This window comes from Camelus ferus, chromosome 27 (assembly GCF_009834535.1).
Source record: "Camelus ferus isolate YT-003-E chromosome 27, BCGSAC_Cfer_1.0, whole genome shotgun sequence".
NCBI lineage: Eukaryota > Metazoa > Chordata > Mammalia > Artiodactyla > Camelidae > Camelus > Camelus ferus.
In genome coordinates this window covers 6,951,240-6,965,328 of record NC_045722.1, presented here as the reverse complement: position 1 = coordinate 6,965,328, position 14,089 = coordinate 6,951,240, and the positions used below count along the sequence as shown (strand labels likewise).

The window sequence follows — 14,089 nt, the reverse complement described above, 5'->3', positions numbered from 1 at the left end:
AACAGGCGCAAAGAAACCCAGGATGGACATTCAAGAAATGAGTAATAGTGGTTCCCTGTGGGAGTGAGATGGGAACCGGGTAAGATGAGGTTTAGTGCCTGGAGGGAGAGAATTTTTACAGATACCTTTTAATACTTTTTATTTTTAAGAACCATGTGGATATATCATGAATTTGGATGATAATTTTAAATATACCTATTGAGCATATAACTGTGCCAAGCACTGTTCTAGGCACAGGATACAGTGGGGAATAAGGCAGACAATTTGAGAAAAAAGAAATAGGATCATTCATTCTCCACCCGCTACTATTGTGGAACAAATTCTAATGGAATAACTGAGGGGCACAAAAATGCGGTGTTCATAAACTAAAACGAACACATGACTAGAATTTACTGAAAAGTTCGCTTTGGCATTCTACCCGGGAGGCTGGCTGCCAGCAGCACTTGGCCGTACTAGGTTCCCACTGCACAGGCTCAAGAAAGGAGTGGGAGGGTTAGTGCTGGGGTTCTGGCCATCCTCAGTGGTCCTCAGTCAAAGTGACTGAAAGGACACTGCCTCTGAGCATCTTTCTGGAGAAACCTGAGAGCTTTCATCCTAAGAAGTCATGCCAGACTGAGCACCCTCAGGAGAGAGTAATTTATCGGCTAATCCACTACCATCTTTTGGTCTTACAGAAGCATGACCTTGAACGAGAACCCAGGACAGGGAAGTTTTGATGAGACAGGCAGAGACAGAATTCTGGGGACTTCCCAGACCGGCGATGACTGGGAGCTGAGGCTGACATTAGTGCACCTTGCCTCCCAGGCACTTCGCTGCGTTGGAGCAGCTCGCTGAATCCCAAACCCTACCAGGTGAGTACTTTTTCTCCCTTGCATTTTCACAGATGAAGAAACTGAGACACAATGAGGTTAAGTACCACCCCCAAAGTCACAAAATCAGCAAATGGGGGAACCAGGATTCCAAGCCACTTAATCTGACTGCAGAGCCCGAATCCCCTTAGCTCCTCTCTCTACACCTCTGAGCACCTTTGGAGTGGAGAAGGAGGGCAGGGCAGCTCCAGGATCCTCTCTCTGTCCCAGGGCCCAGCCCCCAGGAGGTGATCACAAGTGCTGAGCTGGACAGTGGGATGTAGAGCACTGTCGGAGACCGCCCACCCCAGGTCTTTCACAGAACACGCCTGATGCCCCCCCCCAGACCAGACCTCACCCTTCCTCCACCCCACCGTTTCCTCTGAGGATAAATATAGACTCCCCTTTATTTGCCTGACTTCGGAATCTTCACACCTGGCACGCAGCCTTCCTGGGCTCCCCCTTCAAGTACACAAAGCCTTTGTCTTCTTATGCAAATGGCCAGGTTCTGCTCATAAAAGTACCCCACCTAAAAGGGAGGTGGAGAAAGAATGCTTCATGGAAAATTATGAAACACATTTCTTTGTATTTGAATACTTCCAGGACTTCACACTGGCAGCAAACCAACTCTGGGTTAGACCCTGGCTTCTCTGGCCTCTTTTTGGGCCATGGACCTCCTTGGTATCTGGTGAAACTCATGGACTTCTCAGACTAGTGTTTTTAAAAGCACAAAATAAAACACATAGAATTACAGTGGAAATCAGTGATACTGGAATAGGGTTATCCAAATACCTATGATGCAGCAATACGATGTGATTCTTCATTAGCATGTTAAATAACAAGATCCAGCATTGGGTCTAATTATAATTCTGAGGAAGTGATGAGCAAAACCGGTATCTGAAGATGTCTGCACATGAAAATATCTGCAATTTCTACTGGTGACAAAGTCACAGGTGTGACGAATACTAATAAGGTTTGCTTCCCTGCACTCACTGTGGAAGAACTGCTGGGTTTCACTTCGAGATTGCGGAGGATGAAGATGTAATACAACCCCATCCTCCCCCGCCCCAATTTAGGAAATTCTAGTCCTTGTCAGTTTAGGCCTGGGATTTCCATTCTGACCCAAGTATATCCCTGGCTTGTATCTGTGGCAAGAAGACCATTTCACAAGTATGTGAATCCCTCCCAATGTCCCCTGGCCAGAGCTGACTCCTCCCTGTCTCGGCTGGAAGTTAATTGTTTGTAAAAGTGGTGTTCCCAGTAGCTGACCCTCCGGGGAACACTTCCAATGTGCCCATGGGCTGTCCCTGTGTGAAAAGCATGACCTTCAGTAGTTCACTCCATAGCCAGATGAGGCAAGTGAATGCCCTGCACCCTTTTTCCAGACGTGGAAGATGAGTCTCAGAGACAGGGAGTGAGCTGTCCAGGTTGAGGGTGCAGGTTTGCCCCATGCCCTTGCCTTTCCTCTGAATCACATGCCTCACACACCTACCATTGGTATATTTATCTTGATTTGAGGTGACCATGATGAAATTATAATGATAATAACAAAAATCGTTACCACCAGGGAGGACCCACTGTATTTCAGAGGCATGACATCATCATTATCATCATCATCACCATCAGAGTCATGGCTAATCCTAATAGCTTACATTATTCCAAACTCTGTTCTAAAAACTTAACCCATTTAATCTTCCAAACAGCAGGTCATGTTATTGGCCCTGTTTCAAAGATGATGTCAGTGAAGTCCAGAAAAGTTAAGTCATTTGATCAAGGTCATAGCTGGTCAGCTGGAATTGGTACCAAGGAAATAGCCTCCTCATTTTTTTTTAAGCGAGCTGTTTGGTTAAAGTGGGACATATACATAGAAAAATGCGTATGTAAATCATGAGTGCAGAGCTCAGTGAATTTTCACAAAGTGAATGCACTCATCCAACCCACCACCCAGGTCAAGAAATGGAACGTGATCAGCGTGCAGGAGCTCCTCACCCTTCCCTGGTCACTATGTCCCCAAGGTAACCATTATCCTAACTTCTATTGCCATTAATCGGTTCTGCCTGTTTTTGAGTTTATATCTGTTTTCTCATTCTCAACCATTATGTTATCTCATTTAGTCATCATAATGACCTTAGGGTCTAGAAAGTAGCTGTTTTCTTATTATTCCTATTTTGCAGATGAAGGAATTGAGCTATCTGCACCCACTTGGTGACCTCCCTGAGGCCCATGCCAGTGGGATGGAAGTGGAATCCTAACTCAGATCCTGGGGGCTGACTGCACCATCCACTGCCTCACTGTCAGTTGAGCCTGGATTTCTGCTTGAAACTCAGAAACACAGTAGAGGTTCAGGGATGTTTGCATGAACAAATATCCTGGGCCCTAACTGGCCCAACACTTCCTCTCACAGGCCTTATAGCAGCCTTTCTAGGGAGCCCATCTACTCCGAAGGGCCCTCTCCTCCAGCCACTTGAGCTTCCGGGTTGTTCTTCGGGATCTCCAGCAAAGTTCTACCTCCTGGTCCTCGCGCTTGCTGTTCCCTCTGCTGGCCAGCGAATCCCTTCCCCCAGGGACCTGCCTGGCATCCTCCTTTGCTTCTCCAGTGTCACCTCCCAGGCAAGGCTTCCCCCGCCCTGACCTCTGACCTGACCCCTATCTCAACAACACAACCCACGCACTCTTCTTCCTCTCCCTTTTTCTTGGAGTGCTTATTACACCCAACGCTGTATTCTATACGTGTATTTGTCTATTGTCTGTCTCCTTCCTCTAGACTGTGTTTGTCAGGAAGCAAAATGCTGTTTTGGTCACTGATTTATTCCCAGGGCTCGGACGTACATGGCATACAGTCGACACTCAATAAATCTTGAGTGGAAGGAGGAACTAATCAGCACAGAACTTCACCAAGATACAAGTGGCCTCCACAAAGAAAGGAAAAATAGAATTTAAATTCACTTGGCTAACAGTGGCAGTGCCTGGACTTTAGCCAGATCCTGCTCTTCAGCTGAGACAAAGACCGGAGGTTGGGGGAGGGGGGCCAAGTCCAGTGGGGCAGCTCATCTACCAGCCAGGAAGTCAGGGATCCCCTCCCCTGTCCCTCTCTGGCTGCTAATGTGACCCTCCCCCGAGGTCTCCAGCCAGCCACGGTGCCCCACCTCAGAGCATCAGAGAGGAGAACCAGCCACCAGCTCAGAGGTGACAATAGGGCTCCTGTGTGCTGTGGGCAGTTGGAGAGGGCATGAACTCAGGCAAATGAGCCTGAGTGCTCACAGATATAGAGGCGTGCGGGTGGTCTGGGCGCTGCTTCCACTTCAGAGTTCACCAGGATGGAGGGCAGCCTAAGGCAGCTCAGCCTGGGCAGGGGGCCCAAGGGGGCTGGGGACAGCCAGGCCCTGGCTGAGTTGCAGGAACTGGCCCTGAAGTGGTTCATGGAGACGCAGGCCCCCCTCATTCTGCAGAATGGAGCCCTGCCCTCCTGGTTTCACGGATTCATCACCCGCAAGTAAGGCTGCTCCTGTCCCCATGCCCAGCATGGCCTGTAGCCCCCCTAGGCTGGGAAAACAGTCCAGGACGAGACTGGTTCCTGCCCTCTCCCTGGGCTAGGGAGGGCCCCCGGGAGGTGGTGGGCAGGGCAACAGATGGGGAAGGTTCAAGTTCTCTGGCGGCAGCTTTGGAGGGCAGGGTGGGCGAAGGCATCGGCCCCCGCTCTAAGGTTAGGGCTGGGGGTGCTGGGCTGCTGAGCTGCCAGAAACACAGTGAGGGGCAGGCAGGAGCAGGATGCGTGCAGACCAGCTCTGAAAAACTTGATGAATTACTAGAGGGACTGTTTCATTTGTCATCCAAACCAGAACGCTGTTAGTAAATAGGCTGGGAGAACTGTTTTGAGTGGGGACTGTCCCAGGCAAACCTGGATATACAGTTACTCTAGGAATAAAAGCCAAGATATGGAGGTTGGCTCTCTGACTGGGCTGGATCTCCAAGCTGCCAAAGCACTGATGAAGGAATGACAAACCCAGCCAGTCACTAAGTCCTCCTGACCCAGCACCTGGCATTGAACCCAGGCTAGCTTCATGGGCCACAGCCTGTGCTGTAACACAGGGCCCTCTGCTCAGAAGGGCCCTATTCTTGGCTGAATGCTTTGCTGTCACTATGCTGAAATTCTTACTTTCTGTGTAGGGGGCTCCACGTTTTCATTTAGTACCAAGCCCTGCAAAATCTGTAGTTGATCCTGCATAGAGCAGGCACCCAGTAAGTATCTGGTGAAGAAATGGGTGAGGAAATATCTGATCTATGTACTGCCAAACCAGAAGACAGCTGGAGTTTTCCACCATGCCTCCAAAATACTTGGCACCAGTTAGAAATATTCATGGCTGCCTGGGGCTGAAAGGGATATGCAAGGAGGGGATGAGAACATATGAGTTGCTATTGTGGTCTGGCTCCAAGCGTAACAGCAACTTCTCCCTGCAGACACTCTTGTGTAGTTCACATCCTGCACAACAGTACACAGTGGTCCTGAGGCAAGGAACCCATAAGCCTAAAAATCTCTAGATACATGGATTCATTCTTGTTACAGAGCCATTCATGTGGGGAGTGGGCAACCAGGGGCAGTGGCTGTTGTGCCTGCTGGTGAGGCGGTAGTGGGGGGTGGTGTCTGTGGCCTCAGGACTCCAACCCAGCCCCAGACTGAGTCTTGAGCTTGCTTAACTGGGCCCAGACAGAGCACAGACCCAGCCGAAGGTCTGAGGGAGTCCTCTCTGAAGGGCTGGAGGTCTGCGTCCTGGATCTGGCACCCAAGGGCATGGTTGGCCAGGACTCTGAGGCAGGTCTAAGTCAGGCTGCTCTTGCTGCTGAGGGGACCTGGGCCCAGCTAATGGCATGTCCTCTGCCCAGGCAGACAGAGCAGCTGCTCAGGGACAAAGCTCCTGGTTCCTTCCTCATCCGGCTCAGCGACAGGGCCACCGGCTACATCTTGTCCTACAGGTAAGAGAGGAAGCCCTCTGCAAAGGGCAGGCAGGCTCCAGCTCCCATAAACCAGCCTTGCAGATACACGTGGCACCCCCACCAGCCCACACTGCTGGGCTTTCCCTGGGCCGTGACTCGCTCACTCCCTCACTTATCTGTCCACGTCCATCAGACATTTTCCGGGCAGAACCATCAGTAAGCTAGGACGAAGCCCCCACCTTCAAGGGGTGAGTGGGGGCAGAGGAGAACCTCCTCCTGATGGGAGGCTGGGGAAGGCTTCACAGAGGTGAACTTTGAGCCCAGGATAGAAGGAAGACCAGCAGCTTGCTGGGCAGAAAAGGAGGTGTGATTGGGGTTTAGGAAGGTATTTCCAGTCGTTAGGACTGCACGTGCAGAGGAACAGAAGCTTGGCAGACTAAGGTGCTGGGGCAGCCACAGGTTGCTGGAGGCATTGGACCACGGTTCCAATGCCTGGTGAGGAGAGCCGGGAGCAGCTCAGGATGGCCTTGGATGCCTGGTTATGTCTGCAGACAGTGAAGGGTCATCTGGTCAGCCTTAGGTTTTGCAAGGATCCTTCAGACAGCCTATGGAGAGGGAACTGGAAGACAGATGCTGGGAGTATGGAGGCAATGGGGTGAGGTCTGGGCTAGATGGTGAGGTCTGGGCTAGATGATGAAGTCTGGGCAGGGCAAGGCAGTGGGCATAGAGAAGTGTAGACAAGACGGCCAGGGTGAAGTCAGAGATGGTGATGTCAGCCCTGTCCTCAGAGTAGGTTGGGTGGGGAAAGGCAGAGAAAGGAAGAAGTTTCCCTGACCCCTCGTTAGGTAGGGAGCGAGGGAGTTGGGGCTCCAGGGCAAATCTCAAAGGCCTCAGAGCCAGATTCAAAATGACCATCTGCTCAGACTGCCCCAGTTCAAATCCTGACCTTGAGCAAGTTACTTTGCCTCTCTGTGCCTCTGTTTCCTCATCTGTAAAATGGGAACACTGCAGTGACTATTTCATATGATTGTTGAATGGCTTTGATGAGTTTTTACCTTTAAAAGTACTTGACACAGTATCCAGAACATAGTAAGGACTAAACAAATGTTATTGTTGTTAAAAGGTATTGTTAGTCTATGGGCCAGGTACTGTCCTAGGCACTTTGAAATATACAAACTCAGCAGTTTTCATGTCTTTTCAGCATCAGATTTTTTTCCCAAACATGATCTTAGGTGGAATGCCAGCATATTAAAGAGATCAAAGTGGGGCTGCTCAAAGATACACAAATAGACCAACGGAATCCAGAAACAGCCCCCCACATTTGGTTACCAGATTTGCAACAGAGATGCCACTGCAATTCAGTAGAGAGAAAGGCTGATCTTTTCAATAACTGGTATGGGAGCAATTGGATATTCAAATGGAAAAAAACAGCCCCCACCTTACATTATACACAAAAATTCACTAATTCTAGGTGGATCGTGGACCCAAGTGAGAAAAGCAAAACAATACATTTGTCGAAGAAAACACAGGAAACATTTTTCATGACTTTGAAATAGGCAAAGATTTCTTAAATGAAACACAAAAGTACTAACCACAAAAGAGAAGACTGATAAATTGAATTTCCTTAAAATTAAGAATTTTTGAAAAAAAATTGTTAATCAAAAGATACCATTAAATGGACAAACCACAGTGTTGGATAAGTTTTGTACTGTAATATATGTATCTAATAAAGGACTCATCTCCAGAATATATAAAGAACTCCTACAAATCAATAAGACAAAGACGACACAGGCAGAATAAAGGCCCTTCATAAAAGAGGGTCCAAAAGGACCGTGAGCATGTTGGGGTTCAGTAGCTTTAGTAATCAGGGAAATAGAAACTAAAACTACTTTAGCGAGTGGCTACCGAATAGTTGGTGAGGACGTAGAACAATGGGAAGTCTCCTACTCGGCAACAATTTTAGAAAACTATTTGGTATAATCTACTAAAGCTAAACATAGGGGTGCTCCTGACCCTCTGATTCTCCTCCTTGGGATATTCTCAACAGCAATGACTACATACGTTCAGCAAAAGCCACGCACAAGAACGTTCACAGCAGCTTTATTTATAACAACCCAGACCTGAAAATAATCTAAATGACCATCAACAGAATGGATAAATTGTGGACTTTTTTTTTTTTTTTATTAAATGGAATACTACCTGTCAATGGGAGGGAAAAGAAACTAATTCTGCATGGACATGAATCAATCTCAAAGACATAAAGTGGAGTGAACAAGCCAGGCACAAAACAGGAACGCTGTATGAATCCTCTTACATGAAATTCCGTAACAGGCAAAACTGAGCTGCGGCAATGGGGGTCGGAGTGGTGGCTACGTTTGTGGGGCACAGACTGGAAGGGGCCATGAGGGACTCCTCTGGGGAGCCGGCAATATTTTCTGTTTTGCCCTAGGTGGTGGTTACGTGGCAGTGTTCACATGTGGAAATTCATTGAGTTGCACGCTTAGGACATGTGCAATTCACTGTGTTTGCGTTATTCTTCTATAAAAAAGGAAAATGAAGAGGGTGGGACATTACAGGCTGGAGGGGAGGTTGGAGCTGGAATTCCATCTTTTCAGCCTGGCCAGGATTCAGGTGAGGCAAGTGAGGTGAGTGAGGCAAGTGAGGCTGAGTCGCGCAACTGTGGGGTCGAATCTCATCTTTAAGACTTAGATATTTTGCTCATCGTCGATATCTCAGTATTAATTTTGATTTTCTAAAATATAGCATTATTAGTTATCTTGATTACTGAGTTTTGTGGCATCCCCTTAAATTTTGGATCCGAGCTTGGAGCTCCCCCTACCCCAGTCCTGGCCTTGCCCTTCTTGATTGATGCTGGGGGCCCCCTGCCTCCCCCAGCAGGTTTGAAAACCACTCCCTAGCTCCCCATCACCTTCAAGGCTGGGCTTATTGGATGTCAGGTCCCACTTTACAGAGGGACCCTTCAAGGCCCAAGTGGGCAGCGTGGCCGGGCCAGCTCCAGCCCTGGGCCAGGGCAGGACTGCCGGCTGTCAGCAGCCCCAGGACCACAAGTGCTTGTGTTGCAGGGGCAGTGATCGCTGCCGGCACTTTGTCATCAACCAGCTCCAAAACCGGCGCTACCTCATCTCAGGGGACACCCAGACCCATGGCACCCTGGCCGAGCTCGTGCGCCATTACCAGGAGGTGCAGTTTGAGCCCTTCGGGGAGACCCTGGCTGCTGCCTGCCCACGGGTAGGCACCCCTCCCTCTTCCCTGGGGGCGGGCGGCGGGCAGTGTGCCCGGGCCTGGTGCGTCCGCCACTTGGCCACATGCCTCTCCCTGACTTCCCTATTTCCTGACACCCAGGGGCACACAGTGCGGCATCACGGTCCCTATTTGAAAAGAGGAGACTGAGGCAGCACTCTACCTGAGGTCAGGGACGTGGTGGGAACGTTTCAGTCCCTGCTAGCAGTCCCTGGTAGGCAACTGGAGGCCGGCCAGGGGTGTATGACCACACACTTGCTGTGTCCCCACCCTCCCAGCCAGAGGACAATGATCTGTATGACGCCATCACCGTGGGGCTCCATCAGACCGATCCGGGCCTGGAAAACCCACCTGCTGCAGTGTCCCCCACAGCGGTGCCAGACAAGGCCAGCCCCCGCCCCTCTCCAAAGCCTCAGGTCTCCTTCCTCCACAAAAAGAAGAGCCTGAATGCACGTCCCCAGGACCTCTCCAAGGAAGAAAGCATGGAGGTGAGGAGGATTCTGGGCTGCTGAGGGTCAGGATTGCTACACCAGGAATGTGGGTGCCACACCCACCGTCAGGCCTGGAGAAGCCACACTGACTGGCCCCTCCAGTTGCAGAGGGTGAGCTCCAGGCCTAGGGAGGAGCCAGCCCAGCAGGCAATCACCCAGGGCTTCACCCATGCTGTGGCCTGCCTCTGGCCAACTGGATCCGATTCAAACCTTGGCTTGACCTTTCTAACTGAGTGACTTTGGACAAGTCACATAACCTCTCTGAGCCTCTGTTGATCAATCCTGAGGCTCCTGGGGCTTGAATGAGGGAATGAATGTGAAATGTCTGAAAACTCCCTTTGTAACATGCAGAGTGGGGTGCCTGTGAGTCAGTACTTTATCCTCCTCCACAGCGACTCACAGGAGAGACTCAGATTTTTCTTAATATATATCAGTTCACAAAATGTTGAGGGTGTCTCCTCATGCTTAGCATAGAATCTGAAATCTTCACCAGGGTCCCCAGGAGCCTCACCAGGTGTCCTGCCACCTCTCCCTCTTCACTTTTCTCTAGCCTCATTGGTCTTTGGATCTTCCCTGAACACACCAACCTTCTTCCCACCCCAGGGCCTTTGCACTTGCTGTACCTGCTGCCTGGAATGCTCTTCCCACCAGATATCTGCATGCATATACTCTCACTGCATTCCATTCTCTGCTCAAAAGTCATCTCCTCAGAAAGGCCCATCTGAACTATAGAAAATATTTCCTCAGCCACCTACCATTCTCCCTGTCCCAGTACCCTGCTTTGTTCTCCTTCACAGTACTGATCATGAGCCGATTATTATCTTGTGATATGTTACATCAACTGTATTAAGTTATGTAACAGAGCAGTGTGTTGCCAGGTTAGAATCCAAACTTCCAAAAGTTGGTCTTGTCATCAAGCCCCTGGCACCTAGAACAGTGTCTACACAGTCCTTACTAAATACTTGTTGAATAAACACTCAGTTGATGGACTTGGGGGGCGGGCCATTCTGAAGAGGGAGGGAGCAGTGAATGAGTGGGTTCAGGGGGCTCAGAGGGACCAGCGGACCACTCTGGAGGGGAGAGGAGCAGGGCAGGATGATCCTGGGTGGGAGGTAGAGCTCGTGACTCATGGCCTTGAATGCCGACATAAAGACAGTGGTTCTAGAGTATGAAGCTGGCGGGGACCCTGAACATCAACCAACCCCTGCACAGAAGAGTCAAGTAAACTGAGCCCAAGACACAGAGCCTCAGCTTCTGTGAGGGAGCTTCAGTTTGCCCGAGGGCAGCTTAGTCACAGTGTAGCCTTTAAGACGTCTGTCCCTCTCTCCCCAGGCCCCCATCAGGGTGCCTCCCCTCCCGGAGAGGAGGGCCTCCCTTCTGGACGAGTCTTTCGGAGGCCCCAACGACATCGTCTATGCAGACCTGAGAAAGATAAACCAGGCACGGCTAGGCCTGGTCGCAGTTCCAGCCGGCAGCCAGGCCTGCTCCTCAGGCAAGGAGGACCCAAGGAGACTCTCAGATGGAAGCCAGAGCAAGCCTGATGGCCCAGGACCTACCCTGTCTGGGGTGGGCCCAGACCAGGGCCCTAGAGTGTCTCCCACTTCTCGGGGCCTCCTCCTGCCCCTCAGTTCTGAGGCCTTGGGATCCTCAGCCTCTGCCTGGAGCCAGGGGTCTCCAAAGCTGAGCCACAGGGCTCAGCCCTGTTCCCTGGGCAGCTGTGCAGATACCTATGAGCTCGTCCAGACAGCAGGCCTCCCAAAGGAAGCCAAGGATGTGCCACACCAAGAAGGCAGCAGTACCTACGAGCAGATCCCAGCCAGGCCCCCCTATCCTGGGGCCAGTCCCACATATAGCAGGCTTTCAGGGTCCACAGACTGTGGCTATGAGAGCATCTCAGGGACCCCGGAGCTCCCAGAGCCCAGGAACACCTATGAACAGACCCCAGCAGCCAAGAGCAAGGAGCCTGGACGGACACATAAGGTAGGCTCTATGGGTGGGGTGGGGTGGTGGCCAGCCCTTAGGGGGCACCTGGTGATAAGAGGGACCTGTGGCTCTCAGGCATGGGCAAAGCAGGTCACCACCACTGCCCAGAACTTTCCAGCCCTAACTTCTGCTTCGAGATGGTGGAAGAGGCAGATGTTAAGTTGGATATAAGAAGGGGGCTTCCAGGCTCTCCTAAGGTCTTTCTCTGTGGCAGACTGGGACTCCTGTCCCTCCCTCTTGACCACTGCAGGGGTCTCAGAGCCTCAGAGAGATGATGGACAAGGGCCCTGGCACCAGGTCTGACTTGCCTTGGCCCTTGTCATGGCTCAGCCACTCCCTAGCCATGTGGCAATATAGTTTCCCCAGCAACTAAGATTGCCAGATTTAGCAAAATAAAACAGCGGATATCCAGCTAATTTGAATTTCTGATAAACAATGAGTAATATTTTTTAGTGTAAGTATGTCCCCAATACTATAATTATTCCTTATTTATCTGAAGTTCAAATTTAACTGGGCATCCTGTATTCTCATTTAGCACCTTACCCAGGATCTCCATTTCCGCATCTGTAAAGTGGGCTGGTCCCATGGCTGTGTCCAGGGGCAGCAGCCCAAAAGATTACACGGGGCATTCTTACGTGCTCAGGACACAGCCCAGAGACGGCTGTCAGTGAACAGCTGTTCTTCCTGAAGATTTCTGCTAAGAATGGAGAAAAGGGGGAGCAGGGAGCAGGGGGGTGGAAGGAGGTGGTCAGGGGTTCTCAGGGAGGCAGAGGAGCCCTCCTGAGCCCTCGGCCCCAGCACACTTGCCCATACCTGGAACTGATGAGCCGGGAGAGCCAACTGCCCAAAGGGACACCCTCAGATTGGGGCCCATGTGAACCTCCTCCCCAAGCCTGAACAGTGAAACCCCAAGCTCCCAGCGGAAAGGCCTTCACCGAAAGTTCTGCCAGCTCCTCCCTCAGGGCAGAGCTGTGCCCACGCACCGGGGACAGGGAGCTTGACTGGTGCAAGGCAGCCTCTAGGTCCTGACTCCCCAGACCACAGATGCTGCCTGCGGACAGCCCTTCTAAGAACCACAGAAGCCACATCCCACGTCTGCTCTTCCGCTGGCTGCGAAGTCCTTCTGGTCCCTGGTGGCACCATGTATGACCCCATCCCCATTCTACTTAGGGCGTGGCTGGGACAGAGAGTGCTGGGGGTCTGGAGATCCAGGGGACCCAGTGAGGGAAGTAGGGGCTCGGCCTTCCGTCTCCACTTCCCCTTTAGCCTCCTGAGCCAGAGAGGGCAAGTGCCTTGTCCCAAACCAGAGGCTAGAGTGGAATTCCCAGAACTGTGAGGGGCAGTGGAGCAGCCGTCATTATTCCAACCTGGTCTCTTCCCAGCCTTGGGCCCCAGCCCACAGTCACTGCTGAGGGACCATCTGAGCCTGGCTCTCCCCTCCCTATCCAGGGACCCAGGCTCCAGCATCTTCTTCCTCTTTGCAGCCTGACAAGCTCCGGAGGCTCTTCTTCACGGATAAGAAGCACAAACCCTGAGGAGTCCTGGCTTCCGGCGGCCCACCAGCGGGTTTCTGGGAACCTGCCACCAGAGGTTACTTATTGGGCAGCTCTCAGCCTGCCTGAAGGCACCCCTGAACCCTAAAATCCAACCAGCCTGCTCTGTAACCAGGCTGAGACAGAGTTGCCTGCAGCTCAGGGTGGTGTCCCGCTCCCCCAGTGCGTCCCACCCAGGCCGAGGAAATCACGGCCCGAGAGGAGTGGGGACTGGCCAAAGGCAGGGGTCAGCATCCCCATTTCCAAAATGAGCTGGGGCCTGGGCAGATGAATCAAGCCAGCCTCCCACCCTTACTGAGCATGGGGCAGGCCTGGCATTTTCCTAAGTGGCTGAATGACATCGTGCAGTTGCCCTTGAGACCAGAATCAGTCCTTCTCGTGACCCTATCAGCAGAAAGGAGGGGAGGGCCCAGGGCCACATCCCTGCTCCTGCTCCTGCTCCAGTGGAGTTAGGGCAAGAAACCAGGGAAATGGCAGCAAAGCCCCAGCCTCAGAGGCGATGGTTCTGACCCTGGGGCAGCTGGGCTCCCAGGGACCATCACCTCAGCCTCTCTGCCCCCGCCTTCATCTCAGCCTCACAATGCAAGCTGGGCAGACCCTAGTTTGACCTCTTTAGCTGCAGATGAGGGGGAGGGTGGTTGAGGCCCAGACAGGAGCAGCAACCTGCTTAGAGTTGCACAGTCACCCCTCCTAAGGCAGCCTGGGCACTGCTGGCCGCTTGCTGGCTATCCCTGTCTACCAGGCCAACCTGCACCGAGCTGTGCCTGATGCCCAGCTGATACTCCATAAATGTTCACTGGAATGACTATCGTTATGAGGGAAATGGAAACAATTTTCACTGAACACCTGCTCTTCGTGGGGCTCACTCAAAGACTTGGAGTACAAGTGTGTCTTCCTTTCTAAGACACAAGCACTGAAATAAAAGTTGGTGCCTCAAGTGGGAAGGCAGTGCTTAACCCAGAGAGGTGAAGGGCTAATGGCGGGATTTCAAGGAGAAAAGGGACCAGTGACCTTTCCTAAC

At 51.7% G+C, this 14,089-nt stretch overlaps 1 protein-coding gene across 1 annotated transcript; it reads left to right on the top strand.

The window, feature by feature from the left end:
* Window positions 1–4,165: 4,165 nt before the first annotated feature.
* Window positions 4,166–14,053, top strand: SH2D7 (SH2 domain containing 7). The gene is made up of 6 exons (XM_006189638.2): window positions 4,166–4,341; window positions 5,730–5,819; window positions 8,864–9,029; window positions 9,320–9,529; window positions 10,865–11,512; window positions 13,000–14,053. Exons 1-6 carry the CDS (start codon window positions 4,166–4,168, stop codon window positions 13,048–13,050), a joined length of 1,341 nt encoding a protein of 446 aa, XP_006189700.1. The 3' UTR covers window positions 13,051–14,053.
* The last annotated feature ends 36 nt before the right edge of the window (window positions 14,054–14,089 follow it).

What these genes read in the sequence shown, in the direction of transcription:
- SH2D7 (XM_006189638.2), top strand. Translation starts at nt 4,166, where the DNA reads ATGGAGGGCAGCCTAAGGCAGCTCAGCCTGGGCAGGGGGCCCAAGGGG. An exon ending in CACGGATTCATCACCCGCAA is followed by an intron (nt 4,342 to 5,729) that starts GTAAGGCTGCTC and finishes TCCTCTGCCCAG; the next exon opens with GCAGACAGAGCAGCTGCTCA. An exon ending in GGCTACATCTTGTCCTACAG is followed by an intron (nt 5,820 to 8,863) that starts GTAAGAGAGGAA and finishes CTTGTGTTGCAG; the next exon opens with GGGCAGTGATCGCTGCCGGC.